At 35.7% G+C, this 16573-nt stretch overlaps 1 protein-coding gene across 30 annotated transcripts in view; it reads right to left on the reverse strand.

Annotated features, from left to right (window-relative positions):
- The window catches only part of SLMAP (sarcolemma associated protein), an 82459-nt gene that overhangs the window by 28850 nt on the left and 37036 nt on the right, over nt 1-16573 (reverse strand). For 7 of the 30 annotated variants that reach the window (XM_088171483.1, XM_088171467.1, XM_088171469.1 and 4 more), the window contains exons 4-14: nt 15035-15107; nt 14193-14229; nt 12714-12776; nt 11619-11714; nt 11271-11342; nt 10459-10599; nt 9669-9806; nt 8259-8427; nt 8123-8173; nt 7537-7587; nt 3976-4038 (exon numbers count right to left, since the gene is read on the reverse strand). In XM_088171483.1, the coding sequence (XP_088027609.1) occupies nt 3976-4038; nt 7537-7587; nt 8123-8173; nt 8259-8427; nt 9669-9806; nt 10459-10599; nt 11271-11342; nt 11619-11714; nt 12714-12776; nt 14193-14229; nt 15035-15107 (954 nt within the window). The remainder of the gene's footprint in view (nt 1-3975; nt 4039-7536; nt 7588-8122; nt 8174-8258; nt 8428-9668; nt 9807-10458; nt 10600-11270; nt 11343-11618; nt 11715-12713; nt 12777-14192; nt 14230-15034; nt 15108-16573) is intronic. The other 23 variants (XM_088171490.1, XM_088171479.1, XM_088171497.1 and 20 more) reach the window with 6 other exon arrangements.

Below are 16573 nucleotides of genomic sequence, written 5' to 3' on the forward strand. Positions count from 1 at the left end.
TGGAGTTCCTCAGAGCTGGTGAGAACGACTGTGCCTAGACTGAGCAGGGAATCAGGTTACTGGCAGCCACAAGTCAGGAGCTGGAGTGATAACATGAGTCCTCTTCCATTCTAAAATAAAATACAGCTAAACAATCTCAACATTATTCCAGGACTCAGCCGTGGCCAGAAGAGGGGTGGAAGGGAAGGCAGCAAGAAAAAAGCTGAGGAATTCTTGCTGAACACAAAAACAAGTAGCTGTCAACTGCTTGATCTGAAGGGGTAACACCTCAGCCATGCTAGACTGCTAGCCTAAAATAAGCTTCTGTAATCAGCTTACAGAGGAAAATTTAGCATTATGAATTGATGGCCCTTTTAGCTTTCACAATTCAGTAACTGCTAAACCCTAAGTAACTGCAATACAAAACAAAATACAAAACCCTTCTTGAAACAGAAGTTTTCCAAACTGAAACGTCTGCAGTTCTTTACACTCCATTTCCATGACTAAAAGAAACTGCAGGTATGGGTTTTTTGTTGATTTTTTTTTTTTTTCCATGGTGGCTAATTGTTTTCTAGTGTCCATTACTGATTTCACCATTTGTACAGAAGATGTCTCCTTTGCACTGTTTCTTCAGCCAAGACCTTGAGCAGCAGCACTCAAGTCTTTGCCCAGCCAGACCCAAAGCTGGCACAGCCAGTGCTTGGCACTTGGTGACTGACACCTCTTCTAACTTTCAGAACAAGTGAACATTCTCTGTGTTTCAAGAATGCTATCCCTAATATATGGCATAAGCCAACAAAAAAATAGTTTATTTCAGCATGCTGGTATTTAGATAATACACAGAAAATTGGACGTTGGTACCACCAAACTCCATAGAATCTTATTTTTCACTGTTACCACCAAAGTCACTAAAAATGGCAGAATCCAGACAACAATGAGAAAGAAAAGATAGAGACGACTTTTTAAAAATATCTCTTTCAAAGCTCTGTATTTTTTTTATTTTACTAATTCAGAAACTTCATAAACCTGATTTGTTTTTAAATCAATTAGTGTTTTCCCTGAATCAAGACATGCAATCTTGGCTACCAAAACATAAATTAGGGCTTTAATTTCTGGCACAAAAGAACTTTGGCTTTCAGGCTATCCAGTCTCTACTTAGCACAAAGCAAAGAGGTACATATAACTCATGTTTTTACTGACACAGACTGCTGTGAAGTTAAGCTTTCAGTTTGTCTTTAATGTAATTAATATTTCCTTTTGCAGCTTAAAGTCAGCTTTCCTTTAGGTTTTTAGGCATTTCCTATCTTTTCAATTTAACAACTCCATTTTAGATTTAGGTTGCCTAACACTATGTGCAATCTAATAACTAAGATCTGTTAACATTACAATTATCACTTAAGTAACATGGCCCCTCTACATTTATATTTTGGCATCAAAATAGTCTTTGAAGTAGGCCAGGTTTGAAAACCAATAAAAAACCTGTCCATCAAGGCACAAATTTCCATCTGAAAACAGTGATACTAAACAGCTTTAACTTTACTTGACACCTGCAGGTCAAAGGAGAAGTTAAAAATAATTCAATCCATTCAATCCATCCAAAAACTACTATTAATAAATTTGCCAAAAAATAGCTTGGTGTAAAGAAAGAAGTTGACTTGCATTTAAAATTAAATGCAAAAATCACAAAATAAGGGAAAAAATAAGGACACAAATAAAGAAGGGTTAGACTGGAGTGAAAGACAGGAAGCTAACAGTGCAGCAAATCTCACTTGGGTCTATACATCATCACATTTTTCTAATAATGCATATCATGTACTGATCAAAAAAAAGCACCATGACTTCTGCTCTTGATATCACTGATTTTGACCAGTGGTTACGAAAAAAACCAAAACTATGGAATGAGCAACAAGTGAACTGAATGTAATGATCAGAAAGTAAGAGACTTCCCAGATCATTCAGAGCCAGATTTCATAACACTTCACAGATGTTAGAGATCAGGACACATTACTGGATGAGATTGTGAGTTCACTGTGCTTAAAAATGAAAAAAAAATCTACAGAAGCTGGATTTTACAAACTGTCTGGTTTCTGGGATTTTTATTATATCATTATTGTTTAAGTAATAAACCTGCTCCTCTCTAAGTACTTAAATCTCTGGGCAAAACCCCAGCATACTACCACAGGATGAACTAGATATTCTTCTGTATTGCCAATCTTTATGATATTGTTCATCACTATTTTCTGTGTGATTTAGAACTTGATTTCCTGACAATCTCTGGAACTGTAATTTTTCTCCCCAGGAGTCCCCAACTCTTGATGCTACACGGAGAAAAGAACAGGAGTAGGACTGAAGGGCAGCATTCACACACAAAAGGAATAGTTCCTAGTCTGCAGTTTTTAACCTCATGATATTGTGAGGCATGACTAAACACATTTGAAAGTGAAAAAGGCAGACTTTCAGTCCAAGAAGAAATAGAAGAGTCAATGATTTGGATTTTTTATTGATTTGAGAGTAAAAACTTAAGACTGTCACAAAAAATGCAAAATATTGAACCCTTTTGAACTCATTCATTCCTTAAAAAGTGAAGCAGTCGAGGCCTTGCACTGTCTTCACTCTAGTTTTCAATGTCTTGAGAAAGGGTAGGCACAAATCCACTGATCTTAATTTTACTCTTATTAGTACTCCTTTTATATCTTAGAATATTTTACTAGATACCCTTGATCACTTTTCCTTCTCAATAGTGACAGGACTAGTCACATTTAGTTTGCAGAAGTGATACTAACCTAAGTTTTGCCAAAATAGGTTAAACTAATATCCAAACAATGAAAACAGGCAACCAATTTGTATTTGAACATCACACAGTGTGTTCTTCATGTTCTAGACAAAAAAATATTTACTCAAGCATTTAACTTCATTTTTACGTACTGAAAAAAGAAGATTCATACAAGATCTTTGCAAAATTTAGAAATATTTTATACTGCAGCCTGACAGAAGACAGCTACCAGTCAATTTTTTAAATAAACGTTTTTCAAATAAATAAAGTTGACATTTTCTTAGACAAACATTAGCAGTATCACGTCATGTGGTTTATGGCACTGCAATCTGCATCACAAGCAGTAAAATCAAAGTCTGCTACACTTCTGCATGAAAATTTGAGAGGAAAGAGTCCAATGGGCATAATGTCAAAAATGATCCTGTCTTATTTCTGCTTCTAAAGGCTTCTCTGCTCAATTTTAGGTACATAATTTCTATAAACTCTGAAGTAAAAAAAAAAGCAGGTTTTCTTGAAGTTTAATAGCACTTTGCTTCTCTGCATATTTAGGATATTTTTCTTTCAGCAGGCAGAAAGTATTAACATCTTCAGTTTTGCCTTAATATAGATGTGCAGACAGTGCTGTTTCATTACTCATTTTCAAAAGCATTTGCTTTGAAAAACACGTTTCACATTCCAGAACAACACATCTATCTAAAGACTGGTATTACAATTTTCTACTTTTCTTAAAAGAGTCTCTTGGATTTCCACACACAAACTATGGACTTGTTTTCCCTTTTGTTCTTTTGTTACAACTAATTTGGAGAACGTGTAAGGCCTTTAATTATGAGATAAACAATAGATATGTGAAAAGGCACCTCCTCATTCTCTATCCTCTGCTGCCTGTGATGTTCGCTTAAAATGACAGGTTTCAACTTCATTTGTACCAGGTGAAAAATTACACTCAGTTTTAATCACCATGTGGCAATATCACCACTCTTTTGTTGGTCAGGGCACAATAATGGATGAACTTTGAAGAAGACACAATGTGACCTTGCAAGTGCCAAGATATCCTACTACTGCTTTTACCAGACATCTGCTTGATACCACAATGTCACAACTCTACGCTTAGAAAATTTCTGCTATGACAGAAATATTAAATAGCAGTGCCAAATTCAGGTTTCATCCACCTTTTATGTGTTTTCTGTTGTTTTTAAAGCAAATGTGAACACTCTTGTACTCACTCTGACATTCTATGAACTGATGAATAAAAGTGCAGTCCCCTCCACTCTTTGAAAGAAAGTGCTCTGGTAGAGAAAGAAACACTTCAGTTTACATCTTCTTATCATTTTCAAATTGATGCAACAAAAAATGTGAAAGGCATGTTAACAGTATTTGTCAGGGTATTCACAATGGACTTTTGAATCAAATCTGAGTTAATATGCAAGCAGACAAGACAAAATTGAAATGATGTCTGAATGGTACTAGGAAAAAGATTACTCTTTTAAACTGATCAGGACGGACTTCAGCTGCATTTTCAAAAGAAACATGTTTTTAACCTATATTCTTCAGCATTTTTATTAGCTTTAAACAAGTATTTTCAAAGGTTTTCATTAATCTTCATGTTGAGTCTTCATATCTAACACCCTCTATTTTATAAGTGTTGAATATATGTCTATACTTTTTAAACAGTTTCACTTTGAAGAGACAGTTCTGCAGCAGAGCTCCTAAAACTCAGCTCCATTCCCAAGTTTACTCAAGTTCTTGTTCAGCTCCCAACTCCCTCAGAATCCTCCATCTCATCAAGGTGCAAACTCCTCCTTTCTGAAGGACTTCAAAAATCCTTTGACCAAGAGTCCAGCAGTGGGAAAAGGCTGTCATTAGTACAAAGCTGTAGAACGTTGTACACTCTAATCCAATTGTTCAATCATTAGCTCTGGCATCAGAAGCTCAACTGCAATACTAAGCTTTACTTTATTCCAAAGTCACTCTAAAAAGTAAACTGCATTTTAACTCACAAGGACAGAGCTTTTAAAAAACAGCATCACAGCTGTAAAGTTCATTTTCCATATTTAAATCTCCTTTTTAATTTATTTTCATTTTTACCTGGTTTTCTAAGTGACTGTGTACAAATTTCTTGTATCTTGCTTTATGTAATATATGGCTCACAAAACTTAAAAGATGAAAGCCAGGTGTGGTGCAAAAAACACTGACAAAAATAGCACTTCTTGAAACAACTTAATTCTACAGAACTTTTACCAGGGGCTTACTGTACAAACAAGTTCCTCTTTTCTGCACCAGCTTTTCTGTATGTCCAATCTGCTACAGCCACAGAAAAAGGAATGCAGAACTATTTTTACTGTCATGGCCAGGTAGTGTGCCTGTGCACATACTTGGAAAGAAAGAGACACAAAAGGAATGTTTAAAAGCATACTGATTATTCACGGGTTTTATAGTTCTCCTCTTTCATTACCAAAGTTACTCGATCCGTGTTATAAACCCAAAATTCTGAGCTCTTCTAAAATAATGCAACACTACACAGGAAAAAAAAAAATCGAACCAAAACAAACAAACAAATTAAAACTTCAAATACCCCACCAAAAACAAACAAACAAACAAAAAAAACAACAAACAAAGAACCCACCAAACCAACTAAACAAAAATCCAAACACCTCCCAAAACGGAACAAAACACCCCAAAAAACAAAACAGATAAACTAAAACCAAAAAAAACCCAAAACAACAAATAACTCCCCACAAAAAAAGCCCAGCAGTAACTGCTTCCTGCTGCTTTTATGAGAAGGAAATCCAAAATCCGGCAGAGCAAATAACTGCCCATCTGTCATACAAGGGCTACATAAGGGACTGGAAGATGCAGAAAGGCACAGCCTGTCATGAAGAGAACACAAGGCAGCAAGCTGTGAAATGCTAGAGAAATGGGGATGGATCAGGTATGGCAGAGATGCAGAAAAATGTACTACTGACAGAATAATTAAAAACTATGCTAAAATACAGAATAATGATATAGCATGGAATGTGCATGACAAAAAAGGTGATAGATTGTATAAACACACAGAAAGAACTTGAATGAGCAGTTATGTGTTGTCTGTACTCCAAGAAAAATAACCTGGCAAACAGCTTCCTAAAACCTCCAGATTTAAACATATGTTCCACTGGTACTCATAGGATGGAGGAATTGTCATACATCAATTCACATGACATTGACTCTTGTACAACTCAAAATAAGTTCCAAAGGCATTGCTTCTTCACCTTTGACCAAAAAAGTGAGTTTCATTGATATGATATTTGTTATAATCACATAATGATTTTTAAATGGGCAATTTTAAAATTTGGACTTGTAAAAGGTATCAGTACTTAAAAATCTCACATGACATTCCTACCAACAATTTAAAAACAAACAAAAAATGTTTTTTTTTAAAAAACGCCAAATCTAGTATGATGTTACAAATTATTCCTCTATAAAATAATTCACATTTGAAGTTAGAGCTCAACAGTTTTTACCAAATGTTTCAAATTAGCTCTAGTTTTAAAAAGAGAAAAGCAGATCTACAATTCTATCAAATATTAAGCTGTTATCAACCTAAAATTACACATCAGCAAGATGGATCAATCTATATAAAAATAAAATCTCATGGCAGTGAAGCCAAGTGGGAACAACCATAGAATGTCCTGCTTGCTAAGCTCAGTATGCAGCACAGGCAAGTGCCTCAAATGCTAAGACACTTAGGGGCAACCAGTACTCTGAGCTTTAGGGGAGGCTTTGGTGCAGTCCTGTAGGTGTTTAATAGATCTCTCCTCCTGCTCCCAACAAGGACCAGCCATGAGGTTTTGTCATAATTAATTTCTGATTTTGTTATTGGTATCCCTAGTTAAGAACCTCATAATTTACAAATATGCATATGGAGCTTTAAAATTCTGTTTCAAGAACATAAATACAGGAATCCTTAAACACTGTGAATATTGGTTAAAAACATGAGTTTTCTGTATAGGTCCCTGAACCTTCAAACCAATGCTACCACCATCCTCAGATTGTAGAAGCAAGCTACATGAAGGAAAAAATTTAAATTAACATGAGAGGACAAGTATACCTCAGCCAATTAAACAACCTGGAATTATAACTGGAATATTTTTTGCTCTATGTGATATTGGACAATTTCACTTAAAAAACTTTGCTATGACATATGTCTTAAGACACATGAGCTAAAATATTTGGCTCTAATTGGCCTTAAAAAAAACCCTATCACTTAGTTCCATCTGTATTAATACCTGTTTCACATTAAGATACTCCTGAGTTTTAAAATGTTAGTTTCCACTGTTTATAAATTTTATATATTCACGTTTTTCATATTAAAGTTATTAAAAAAACAGGTTTTGCTGACTTTACTTAGCATACCCAACTTTACAACAAAAACCCTGTATGTCTATGTGTTGCAAGGGAAAATTAAAAGGAAAAACAATCAATGAGTTCTCCACTTTCTTGTGCCACAATCCTGACATCATTCAATCAGTAGACTCCTACTGATTCCAGTGACAGCCCATCACAGACCAAAAAACAACCCAACAAGAAAAGACAGCCTCCAAGTGGTTTTGCTGTACTTTACAGAACTTTCTAAAAACACTGGAACTGGAAGTAAAAGCAAAAAAAAAAAAAAAAATGCTGGTCAGGAGTGGACAAATTCATTTGCAAAGAGAAAAAAATTCCACACAAAACTTTAGAGAACACGTTGAATTTGTTCATTTTCAAACATCAACCATAAAACAAAAGGTAGCCTTCAGATACACTACCTTTCTCTGTGCTCCCATTAATTTTAGGTATGAAGTCGTCAACTTGTATGCCTAGGATTAAGAAAGGGCATTATTTTTGGAACCAAGAAAAATGGTTTGGGTTTTGTTTCTTTATAAACACAGCATTTTGAAATGCACCTTTTCATATCACGTCCTCACAAGTACTTAATCAGACAAACGAGGCAAAATTTGATGTGTTTCCTGCTACAGATCATGTTGCTGTTCGTTCAAACGCCTAAGAGCTTATTAACTCCAAAGAATTACTGCCTATTACATACATACACAAGTGTATTTTTATATAAAAGTGTTTTAAATCCAGCGGCTCGAAGGTCCCGCCAAGCCTCGGGCCGGAGCGAACACCCGCAGCAGCAGCGCCCTCTGCCGGCCCTGCCCCGACACCGACCCACCAGTCCAGGATTGCTCCTACTGGGGAAACCGGGAACCAGAACCCCGGGAACCAGAACCCGATCCAGAACTTCAACCAGAACCCTTCTGCCAGACACCGAGACCACAAGATTAACATAACAAAAGGAACGGAACAGCAAACCAGAAAACCAGCTTGAAACAAGAAATTGATCATACCTACCTAAGCTGTTGTGTTCTTTAAGAGTTTTCTCTTGAAGGTGTTCTAACCGTACTGTAAACAGAAGTCCAAGAAAAAGGTATTTCACAGATTAAAAGAAAAACAAATAATCCAAGTTTTTTCCCCGCTATTGACTAACCTTGTAAAGCAGTCAGCCGCTCATTGGTGAAGTCATTATCAGCCTGCAAAGCTTCTATTTTGGCCTGAAGCTCTTGCTCTCTTTCTTCCATTTCATCTATTTTATGCTGCAATTCCTTTTTCTCAGCCAGCCCTTTTTGTTGGATTTCTTCTTGTCTTCCTTCTGCTACCTGCTCAAAAAGATTTTTAAAAATCCCCCCCAAAAAATCAAAATTAACCTGTGGAAGAATAGATCTTCTTGATTTTTACGTAACTAAATGTACATAAGTAATTTTCTTTGCTAATCAAATAAAGAAAACTGAAAAAAATGCAAAATCTGTTACCTTTATACAAGTTTCACTTCAAGTAGACTGCAAAAACCTCAGAATATCTTAACTAACTTTTTGACTGAGCAATATAAAATTTAAAACAACAGTAAAGGGCCCTAGAACTAAGAAATGCTCAAAGTCTCCAGCATCTCAATTCAATCAAAACCCAAGAATCCTTCTGAACTGAATGTACACTGCACAGACCACTTTGATTGAAAGCCACATCTTTTTCCTTGCTGGATCTCAAGAACATAAATTTTAAACAGTCTCCTCCCTCAAAACAAGGTAATAAGTTTCAGTTTGATCCTTCTGGGTATAACAGGTATATTCAGTGATCAACCCATTACTGGGAAACCAACTGCCTTAAGACCATCAATTTAACATTATAATTTGGAAAGAAAAAATTCTCTGAGGTACTAAACTAGGAACCTAGGTTCCAATTCCAGTATTTTTCCAATATAAATGCAAAAACTGTCTCAGGTCTCCAGAGATAACACCACTACCTTCCTCCTCCACAATTCATCCTTACCTAGATTGGAGACTCCTGGAGAACAGGCTGTATCATAAAGTGATTGTTCTGTTCTCCAGCATAAAGGACCTTAAATATTCTTATACTTAGACATTTAGTTTAATATCAAACTTGATAGCAAGATGGAAGATGAGACATTATTACAATGTGGTGGACCAGTGCTCTCTGTAACTGCACAGAGGCAACACGAAATGCAAATTTATGTGTAATTCTAGCTTTTATTCCACTTACCTTTCTGATGATAAGCTTGAAAGTTATTAGTCCAAATAAAAGCACCTGGATATTAAGTTTTATACTACACATCATTTTATACTGTAATTTATTTCAGTCCCGTAAGTATGGTAACTTTCAAAATGAATGAGGAGGGAGCCTTTTTAGGAAGTTACTTAACTGATGACAGTTTCAATTACATTAAAACTGAACCCAGATAATATATAGATGATATGCATCTTTCTATTGTTAAACGTTGTTTAATCAGTTTCTTAACTTTTTTTGTTTGCTACATTAAAAATTACTGTATTTATTTGTTCATTTTATCATAGTTTTATCCTCAGTCAGATGAAATTGTCATTACCTTGAGCTTGTCAGAGAGATCTTTAATTTCATTTACAGCTCCATTGTACTTATTAGCTAATTCCCTTAATTCTTCCTGAGTCCGCTCATTCATTTCTTTCAGATGTGTACATTCATCTTCTGTGTTACTTAAACTCCGCTGTAAGACAGAATTGTTATGCAATAAATAGTAACAACTGACAGACAATAAACTACCAAACACTGCAGATGATCTATTTTTTTTCCAAATTTTTTTAGCTTGGAACTAAGCAACTAGTCTTATGAGACTTCTTGACCAAGGGAATATAGCAAATAATAATAAAGGAAAAGAAAAGAAAGGAAAAGAGAATAATGCAAGATATTAGAGGGGCAGAAATCTTGCTTCAAAAGAGTGCCTAACACTTTAACTGTATCAGCTGATGATAAAAGCTCCTTTTAAATTATACTTTGTACAAGTAATTAAGTGCATGTTTCCATAAATGCTACAGTTTAAACAAGGTCTTACAGCATTCTTTTTTAATGCATGTATGTAATTTTCCCTCTGTATGTCCCACACACATTAACTTCTGTAAAAGAGTATCATGAATTCGGAAAGGTTGGAGAAAAGGGAAGAGCTGAAACAATAGCTTCTCATTAACAGTTTAGAAATCTTAGTCCTATCCAGTAGGATAAATAAACACTACTACTTAATATCCTGCAAGTGTCAGAGTACAACAGATGCTGACATATTACAGCAACAAAGCAGGGATCTAAATAGCAGAAGTTACAACTATTTCAGCACTTCCAGAAGACCAGGCATGAAACTTCAGTACCTCCACTTCAGACAATTTTCTGACCACTTCAATTTTCTCCTGAAGGACCCGCCTCAGGGACTCTTTGGCTGTTGTCTCATAGTTGTGTTTGTCTTCCTGTAATGCTATAAGCTCTTTTCGTATACTGTCTTCTGTTTGATTCTGCACATATAAAGTAATTCAAGAATAGAATAATTACTGTTTTGCTCATTAAATAATTAGATTGTGATAAAACCTGTTCTATTAAAAAATGTTTAGCAATTTCTGACAGATGAGAAAATGTTATGTACAAATCAGTGATGAAAGATTCTTAACATTGACTGGGTATAAGTTATTTTTTGAAGAGTATGTATAGCAGCACACACTCAGTGGTGAGTTTTGATCCCATTATGGTGCTTTTTTTGGGCACTGCTAAGACAATGCCAAGCCTAGGAGACATAGAACTGAACAAACCAGGTCCCAGAAGAAATATCTTAAACAGGACCTGGAGAAAAAGTCCTTACAATGTAGATAATTGAGAGGAAATAGAGATAAAATTAAAATTAAAATCCAAAGCAGGCATACGTGGCCTAAGCAACAATCAGGGCAGCATACACTTGTAACTCTGAATATCAGACAGGACATGGGCAATGAAAACAGCAGACACTTATTGAAATGCCTTGAAATACAGAGCAGATGTACAGTTTTTGTGCTCCTCACATTATCAAAGTTGCACAGGCTCATTTTGGAAAGTTTACATTCCAAATGCTTTCCTACAACTAGATACTTTCAAAACACTTGGAAAGAGCTGCCTTTCAGAATTCCTAATATTTGACTTTAAGTGAACTACTTACCTTTGAACAAGCCTGTAACTGATTTCCCATAACCTCTAGTCTTGATAGCAGCCTGTCTTCATCTATTAAAGCCTAGAGGAAAAGAAGCATCACCTTAGAATTATCACACAGTTAATGTAGTGCCAGTGGAGTTCTGCTTTAAAGATAGGAATTTTACTGGAGTACTTATTGCTAATAGCTATTTCAAAGGTACACAACCACTACATTTATTAAACACTGTCTTTTGCACAGTTTTAGAGAATCTGAATTAAGTTTTGATTATTTCTGCTGCTTTTCCTCCTCATTAACAGCTAAAATTTCTATGGCAGTGCATAGTTCAGTCCATAAGGAAAGGATGCCTGCAGATACCTGCCAACTAGTATCTGAAGCCTCTTGTGTGACAGCAAGTAGTCGCTGAAGGGTTGCCAGCTTCTGTTCCAACATTTGTTCTCGATGTAAGGCTTCCTGTGAAGAGAGCAGGGCACCAGTCAGTTCAGCTAGAACAACTCAGGAAATCAGAAGCAACAGAAGAGATCCCAAAGTACAATAAAAAAAGGAAAAATGAGTAGAAAACACTGTCAATTTGTTCAAGACCTATTCCACTTTATCCATTCACAAATTTATTTGGATAGTTTAATTAGAAAATGCTATCCTATAACCTCACGTTCCTAAACCCTTCATTTTTCATGCTGTGCTGCACATGCTGAGGACACACTCTTATACTTCCTGACTTAAAGACACTTTGTCTTGTCAATAATTTGAGTAACAAAAATGTAGACACCAAAAGACAGCTTGGCAGCTTCCATGTAATGAGCTGTTCGTCCTCAAATGAGGTCACATAAGAGAAATGCCAAGCAAGAACTACTATTTTTGTGTGATTTTTGGTTTATGACAGGAAGATAGAAGAGCGTTTTTGTTAACTCCAGGATATGGAGAGTGAACAGATTGGTGAGTGAATATGTATTTGGCTTCCAAAGAAGGAGCATCTGCATGAGCTCCTTCCTGCTATGTCAGCAAAGAGATATAAAGATAGATACTATCTCAAAAGCATTGATATGAACAAATAAAAACTGCCATTATCAAACAAAACCAGGCAAAATAAATCAGTAGAACTTATACATAGTTAAGCTTAGATAGAACTTACCAGCAAAAAAGCTTTGATTTTTTCCCAGAAAGCTGCTTTTATCATCCTTTCTAAAGAGTTCACTTTTATCTATCAGCACACAGTTTAACATGCTGCCATTTAGCAGTCTAACTCCTTTGTGACACGACATCTTGGGAAAAGCACACCTATTAAACTGACACAGAAGCAGGCACAGAAAGGCTGGTGATGCCAGTGGGGAAGAAAAGCTGCCAGCACTGTCCCTTCCTTGGTGGTTTCCAATAGACAGAAGCCACAGGATAAGATTTGTGTTTTGAACAAAAATATTCAGCCATACTAAATGCCCCTAAAAGAAAACTTACTTGTAGATACTGTGAAAGCTGAAACAATTCCTGAGAATACATACTGGGAGTGTTAGCAGCAACCTGAAAAAGAAGATAAGTAAGAATTAGAATGGTGTTGGATTTTTCATTAAACACAAATAATGCAAAATTCACTTACATCTAATCACAAAGGTAAACTTCAGATTATCTAATAATATAATTTTGCTTCATTTCTTTTTCTGTTACTGTTTATGCTTTTTTTAGTCATAGAAGTTTCCCACGTGGGGCTTAGGCCCCACAGTGTTTCTGCATAAGTTCTTGAGCCACCAACACAACAATGAGCTTAAAGCTTTTGGTACAGTTGAGAGTAAACTGAAAAAAAGAAACAAGGGGCCCAAAGGCAAAGCCATTCAACTTAAGGACAAACACAAAGTGCGGGCTTCTAACTCGATGTCATCACACATACTATGGCTGCATACTTCCTACCTACAAATTATCATCATAATCTCCCTTTATAGTATCTACTTCAGAACTAAGGAATACCTGTATTATCTCTGAATAATAACAAACTGTTCTTCACTTGGAAAGAAGTGGGGGGTTGCTCTGTGGGTTTATTTCAGCCAATCTATTTATTTACTAATTCTTGTAAGCTTCCTACACGGAAATAATTTTTAACTGTTTTCCCACAGTTACACCTGCAGTCCCGCCTCAGGATTTCTATCCTTGCCCTGGATCCAAGCCACACATATTGTTTTGAAATCTTAACTTAAAGTCTATAAACTCCTCAGGCTGCTGGCTTCACAAATAAGTTTCCACAGCTTCTTGAAATTTTGTTCTTCACACGTAGAACTCTGATTTGAACCTATTTAAGTTAATCCTTCTTTTTAGAGACTAGAGAAAGAATCAATTCCTGATCACGTTTTTCAAGGGAATATTTATTAACAGCTTTTCTACAAGACCCCCATATTACCAAAACTTAGTTTAAGAATTACAATTAACAATACTGACTCCATGACACTACAGTGAGCAACTCTGGCTATACAAGAGAGGCAGAGAGGTTTAGTCTCAACCTTCCTTGGGACCATGACAGTGCTTTCCAGACTGTGCAGAGCAGCTTCTCCTCCACAGAAAACATGATATAAAGAAAAGAGACCTTATCCTAACACCAAATTGTGAGCTATTCTTGTGTCCCACAGAACATGAAAGATTAAACTATGCAAGACCTGTTACTCTGTCAACCTGTACCTGGAAATTAACCATCTTAACATCAACGGTTTTGTTCCAAAGCCATGTTTTAGGTGCCACAATGTAAAAAGTCAACTTACCTTCAAATTTACACTATAATACTTCATTATTTCTCTACCTTAAATGTCACTCAAAATATTATACTAGGTAAAAACTGTCAGTGGAAAGCAGCATAATGTTACTGAACAGACATCACTATTTTTTCATCTTAATAAAAATTCCAAAAATAGCACATGTCTGAATAAGGCATAAACCAGCAAATTACTGAATTACCTTGTCAACAGGACTTGGTAATGGAGCATGGATAACACTAAAAAAAAAAGTGGACACAAAATAAATGTTGTACTTGGACATCTTCATCAAAGCTAAAAACATAACACCATACATTTTTACTATTTCTTATTTGGACTTATATGAAATTATATGGAAAATCTTCTACAGTAATTTACTTATCTTCCCACAAGCAAGCAAAGACCCTAAAGCTTCACACAAGTATTTCTGGATACTAATGATAAAAGGATATTTAAATAAGCAATAAACCTCACAAAACCGTTGATAATGAGATGACTAAAATTATGCCATTTGTGGTTAGCACTTAATGCAAACAAAATGTTAAAGTTTTTGATTTCTACTACTCTTGGAAGATGTTTCAAAATGGGCATATACACAGAAAACGCTGTCAATATTCATCTGAGATTCCATTAACTTCACTTAAGTCGAGTCTATGTGCCTTTAAAAGAGCCAAAATAATAATCATAAATAAAGAAAGAGGGCAGGAGAATCTGCTTATTTGCTTTCTTTTTCTCTAGATTCTTCTGTTTCTAATATCCATTTCAGCAGAGTAAAGTACAGTCAGACAAGCCCAACTACATGGTAATTTTTTTTTCTTTTACAGAACTTCTTTGTTCTTCATAGTTGTCTTAATTACTAAAAATAACAAGCAAATGAGTTGTTTTTTTCTCATAATGCCTACATAAAGATCCATGCACTCATTTATTGGTTTTGCAAGGATCACAGGAAAATAAACTGCTCCCATGATGATTTTAAACATAATATCCATCCAATGCTCATCATACAGTAGCTGAGTTTTGGTACATGGGAATGTATGGTCTTACTCTGATCGCAATCGAGCTTCCATTCCATCTGGAAGGAACAGTTTGATTGTGGAGACTATACATCCATGGGTAACTGAAAAGAAACAAAAACTAAGTCATCATGATCCATTACTACTTAAAATTAAGTTCAGTGCTTAATATATAGGAACCAAGTAAAGTGTTTTAAGAAACCTTGAGACAGACAGAGAGGAGGAGACATGAACACCTTCAAGCACCATGGCCTGGGTCTGCCTTCTCAAACCTCCTCTGGACACAGGAAACATCATGACAAACTTGGAGAGGTTATGCTGTGTACTCAGCCCTGCCTGTGGAGCAGTTCCAGTTCCCACTCTTCCATGTGCAGCAATACCTGAAACTTGTCTTTATTACACTAAGTTTAAAAAGAGAATGTTTTGATCATAAAAATGAGTGAAGAGGAAATGAGTGAGGTGCATCTTACCTGAACCAGGTAACGGGAATGCAGAGGTACCAACAAAATAAAGAGCTGCCTTTTTGTCAAGATTCTGACAAGCATATCCAGGGATTTAAAAGGTAACACATCCAATTTGTGTCACTGACACTTACTTCAAGGTCTGGAACTCACCGAGCAATAGGAAATGCAATATTTGATTCATACATCAAGTTCAAACTTCCTACACAACGTTTCAAAAAATGTTACTGCTACCATTTTCAATGCCTTTGCCAACAGCCAAATTATGTGTGTCTTGGTTGATTTTTTTTCCCCTGTATGGTTCTATGAATTGGGAAGTAAAAATTATTTCCAGATAGACAGAAAGACAGGTGCACATTGTTCCCAAAGCACTATCACAAGTGAGATACAAATGAGTGTGTGGTCACCTATCATGCACCACTATATCTCCAGCACTCACTAACATACAAAATAGCTGCTCTTCTTTCTCAGTTATTAATATCAGCAAAACAGTTAATCTGGCTTTGAAAAAAAAGGGCAATGGGCGTTTTAGGACACTGGTAATACTCCAGGGAAATGACACAGGTCTTTAAGGAAGCTACCTCAATAGAATCTAAAAATACAGGAGAAATGATCCAACCAAGACAAGCTGGTTTTAACCTTTATTTAGCTAATGCTTTCGAGATGTATTCTCCTGAATAGAGCATCTTGTTTTTTCAAGCCAACCTGGTAAAATACTACATTTGCATGCCACGGCAGAACAGATTAAACTGCAGGGTTTGGGGTCTTTATTTATAATGGAATAAATGCAGTTTGCAAAAACATTCTAAAATACATTAACAATATTAGCTGTACCCTGTAATATATAGCTTTCGTAATGCAAAATTCTTTATTTAAGAGGAAATCAGTGATTTTAATAAGAAAACATTAGGATATCAGACATTAAATACAGACAGCTTTACCTTTGGGTCACAAATGAGGTAGGTCTGCTGTAAGATTATATAATTCTGAAGTTTTTCTGTCAACAGCTAGACTGACAAAAATCTCCTAAAATCTGCAGGAGTCTTATTTCTGTCAAATTAGGATATAATGGGCATCTACAAAAAGGTCTCAAATAGACAGTGACTGGG

This window comes from Sturnus vulgaris, chromosome 11 (genome assembly GCF_052056855.1).
Source record: "Sturnus vulgaris isolate bStuVul1 chromosome 11, bStuVul1.hap1, whole genome shotgun sequence".
Lineage (NCBI taxonomy): Eukaryota > Metazoa > Chordata > Aves > Passeriformes > Sturnidae > Sturnus > Sturnus vulgaris.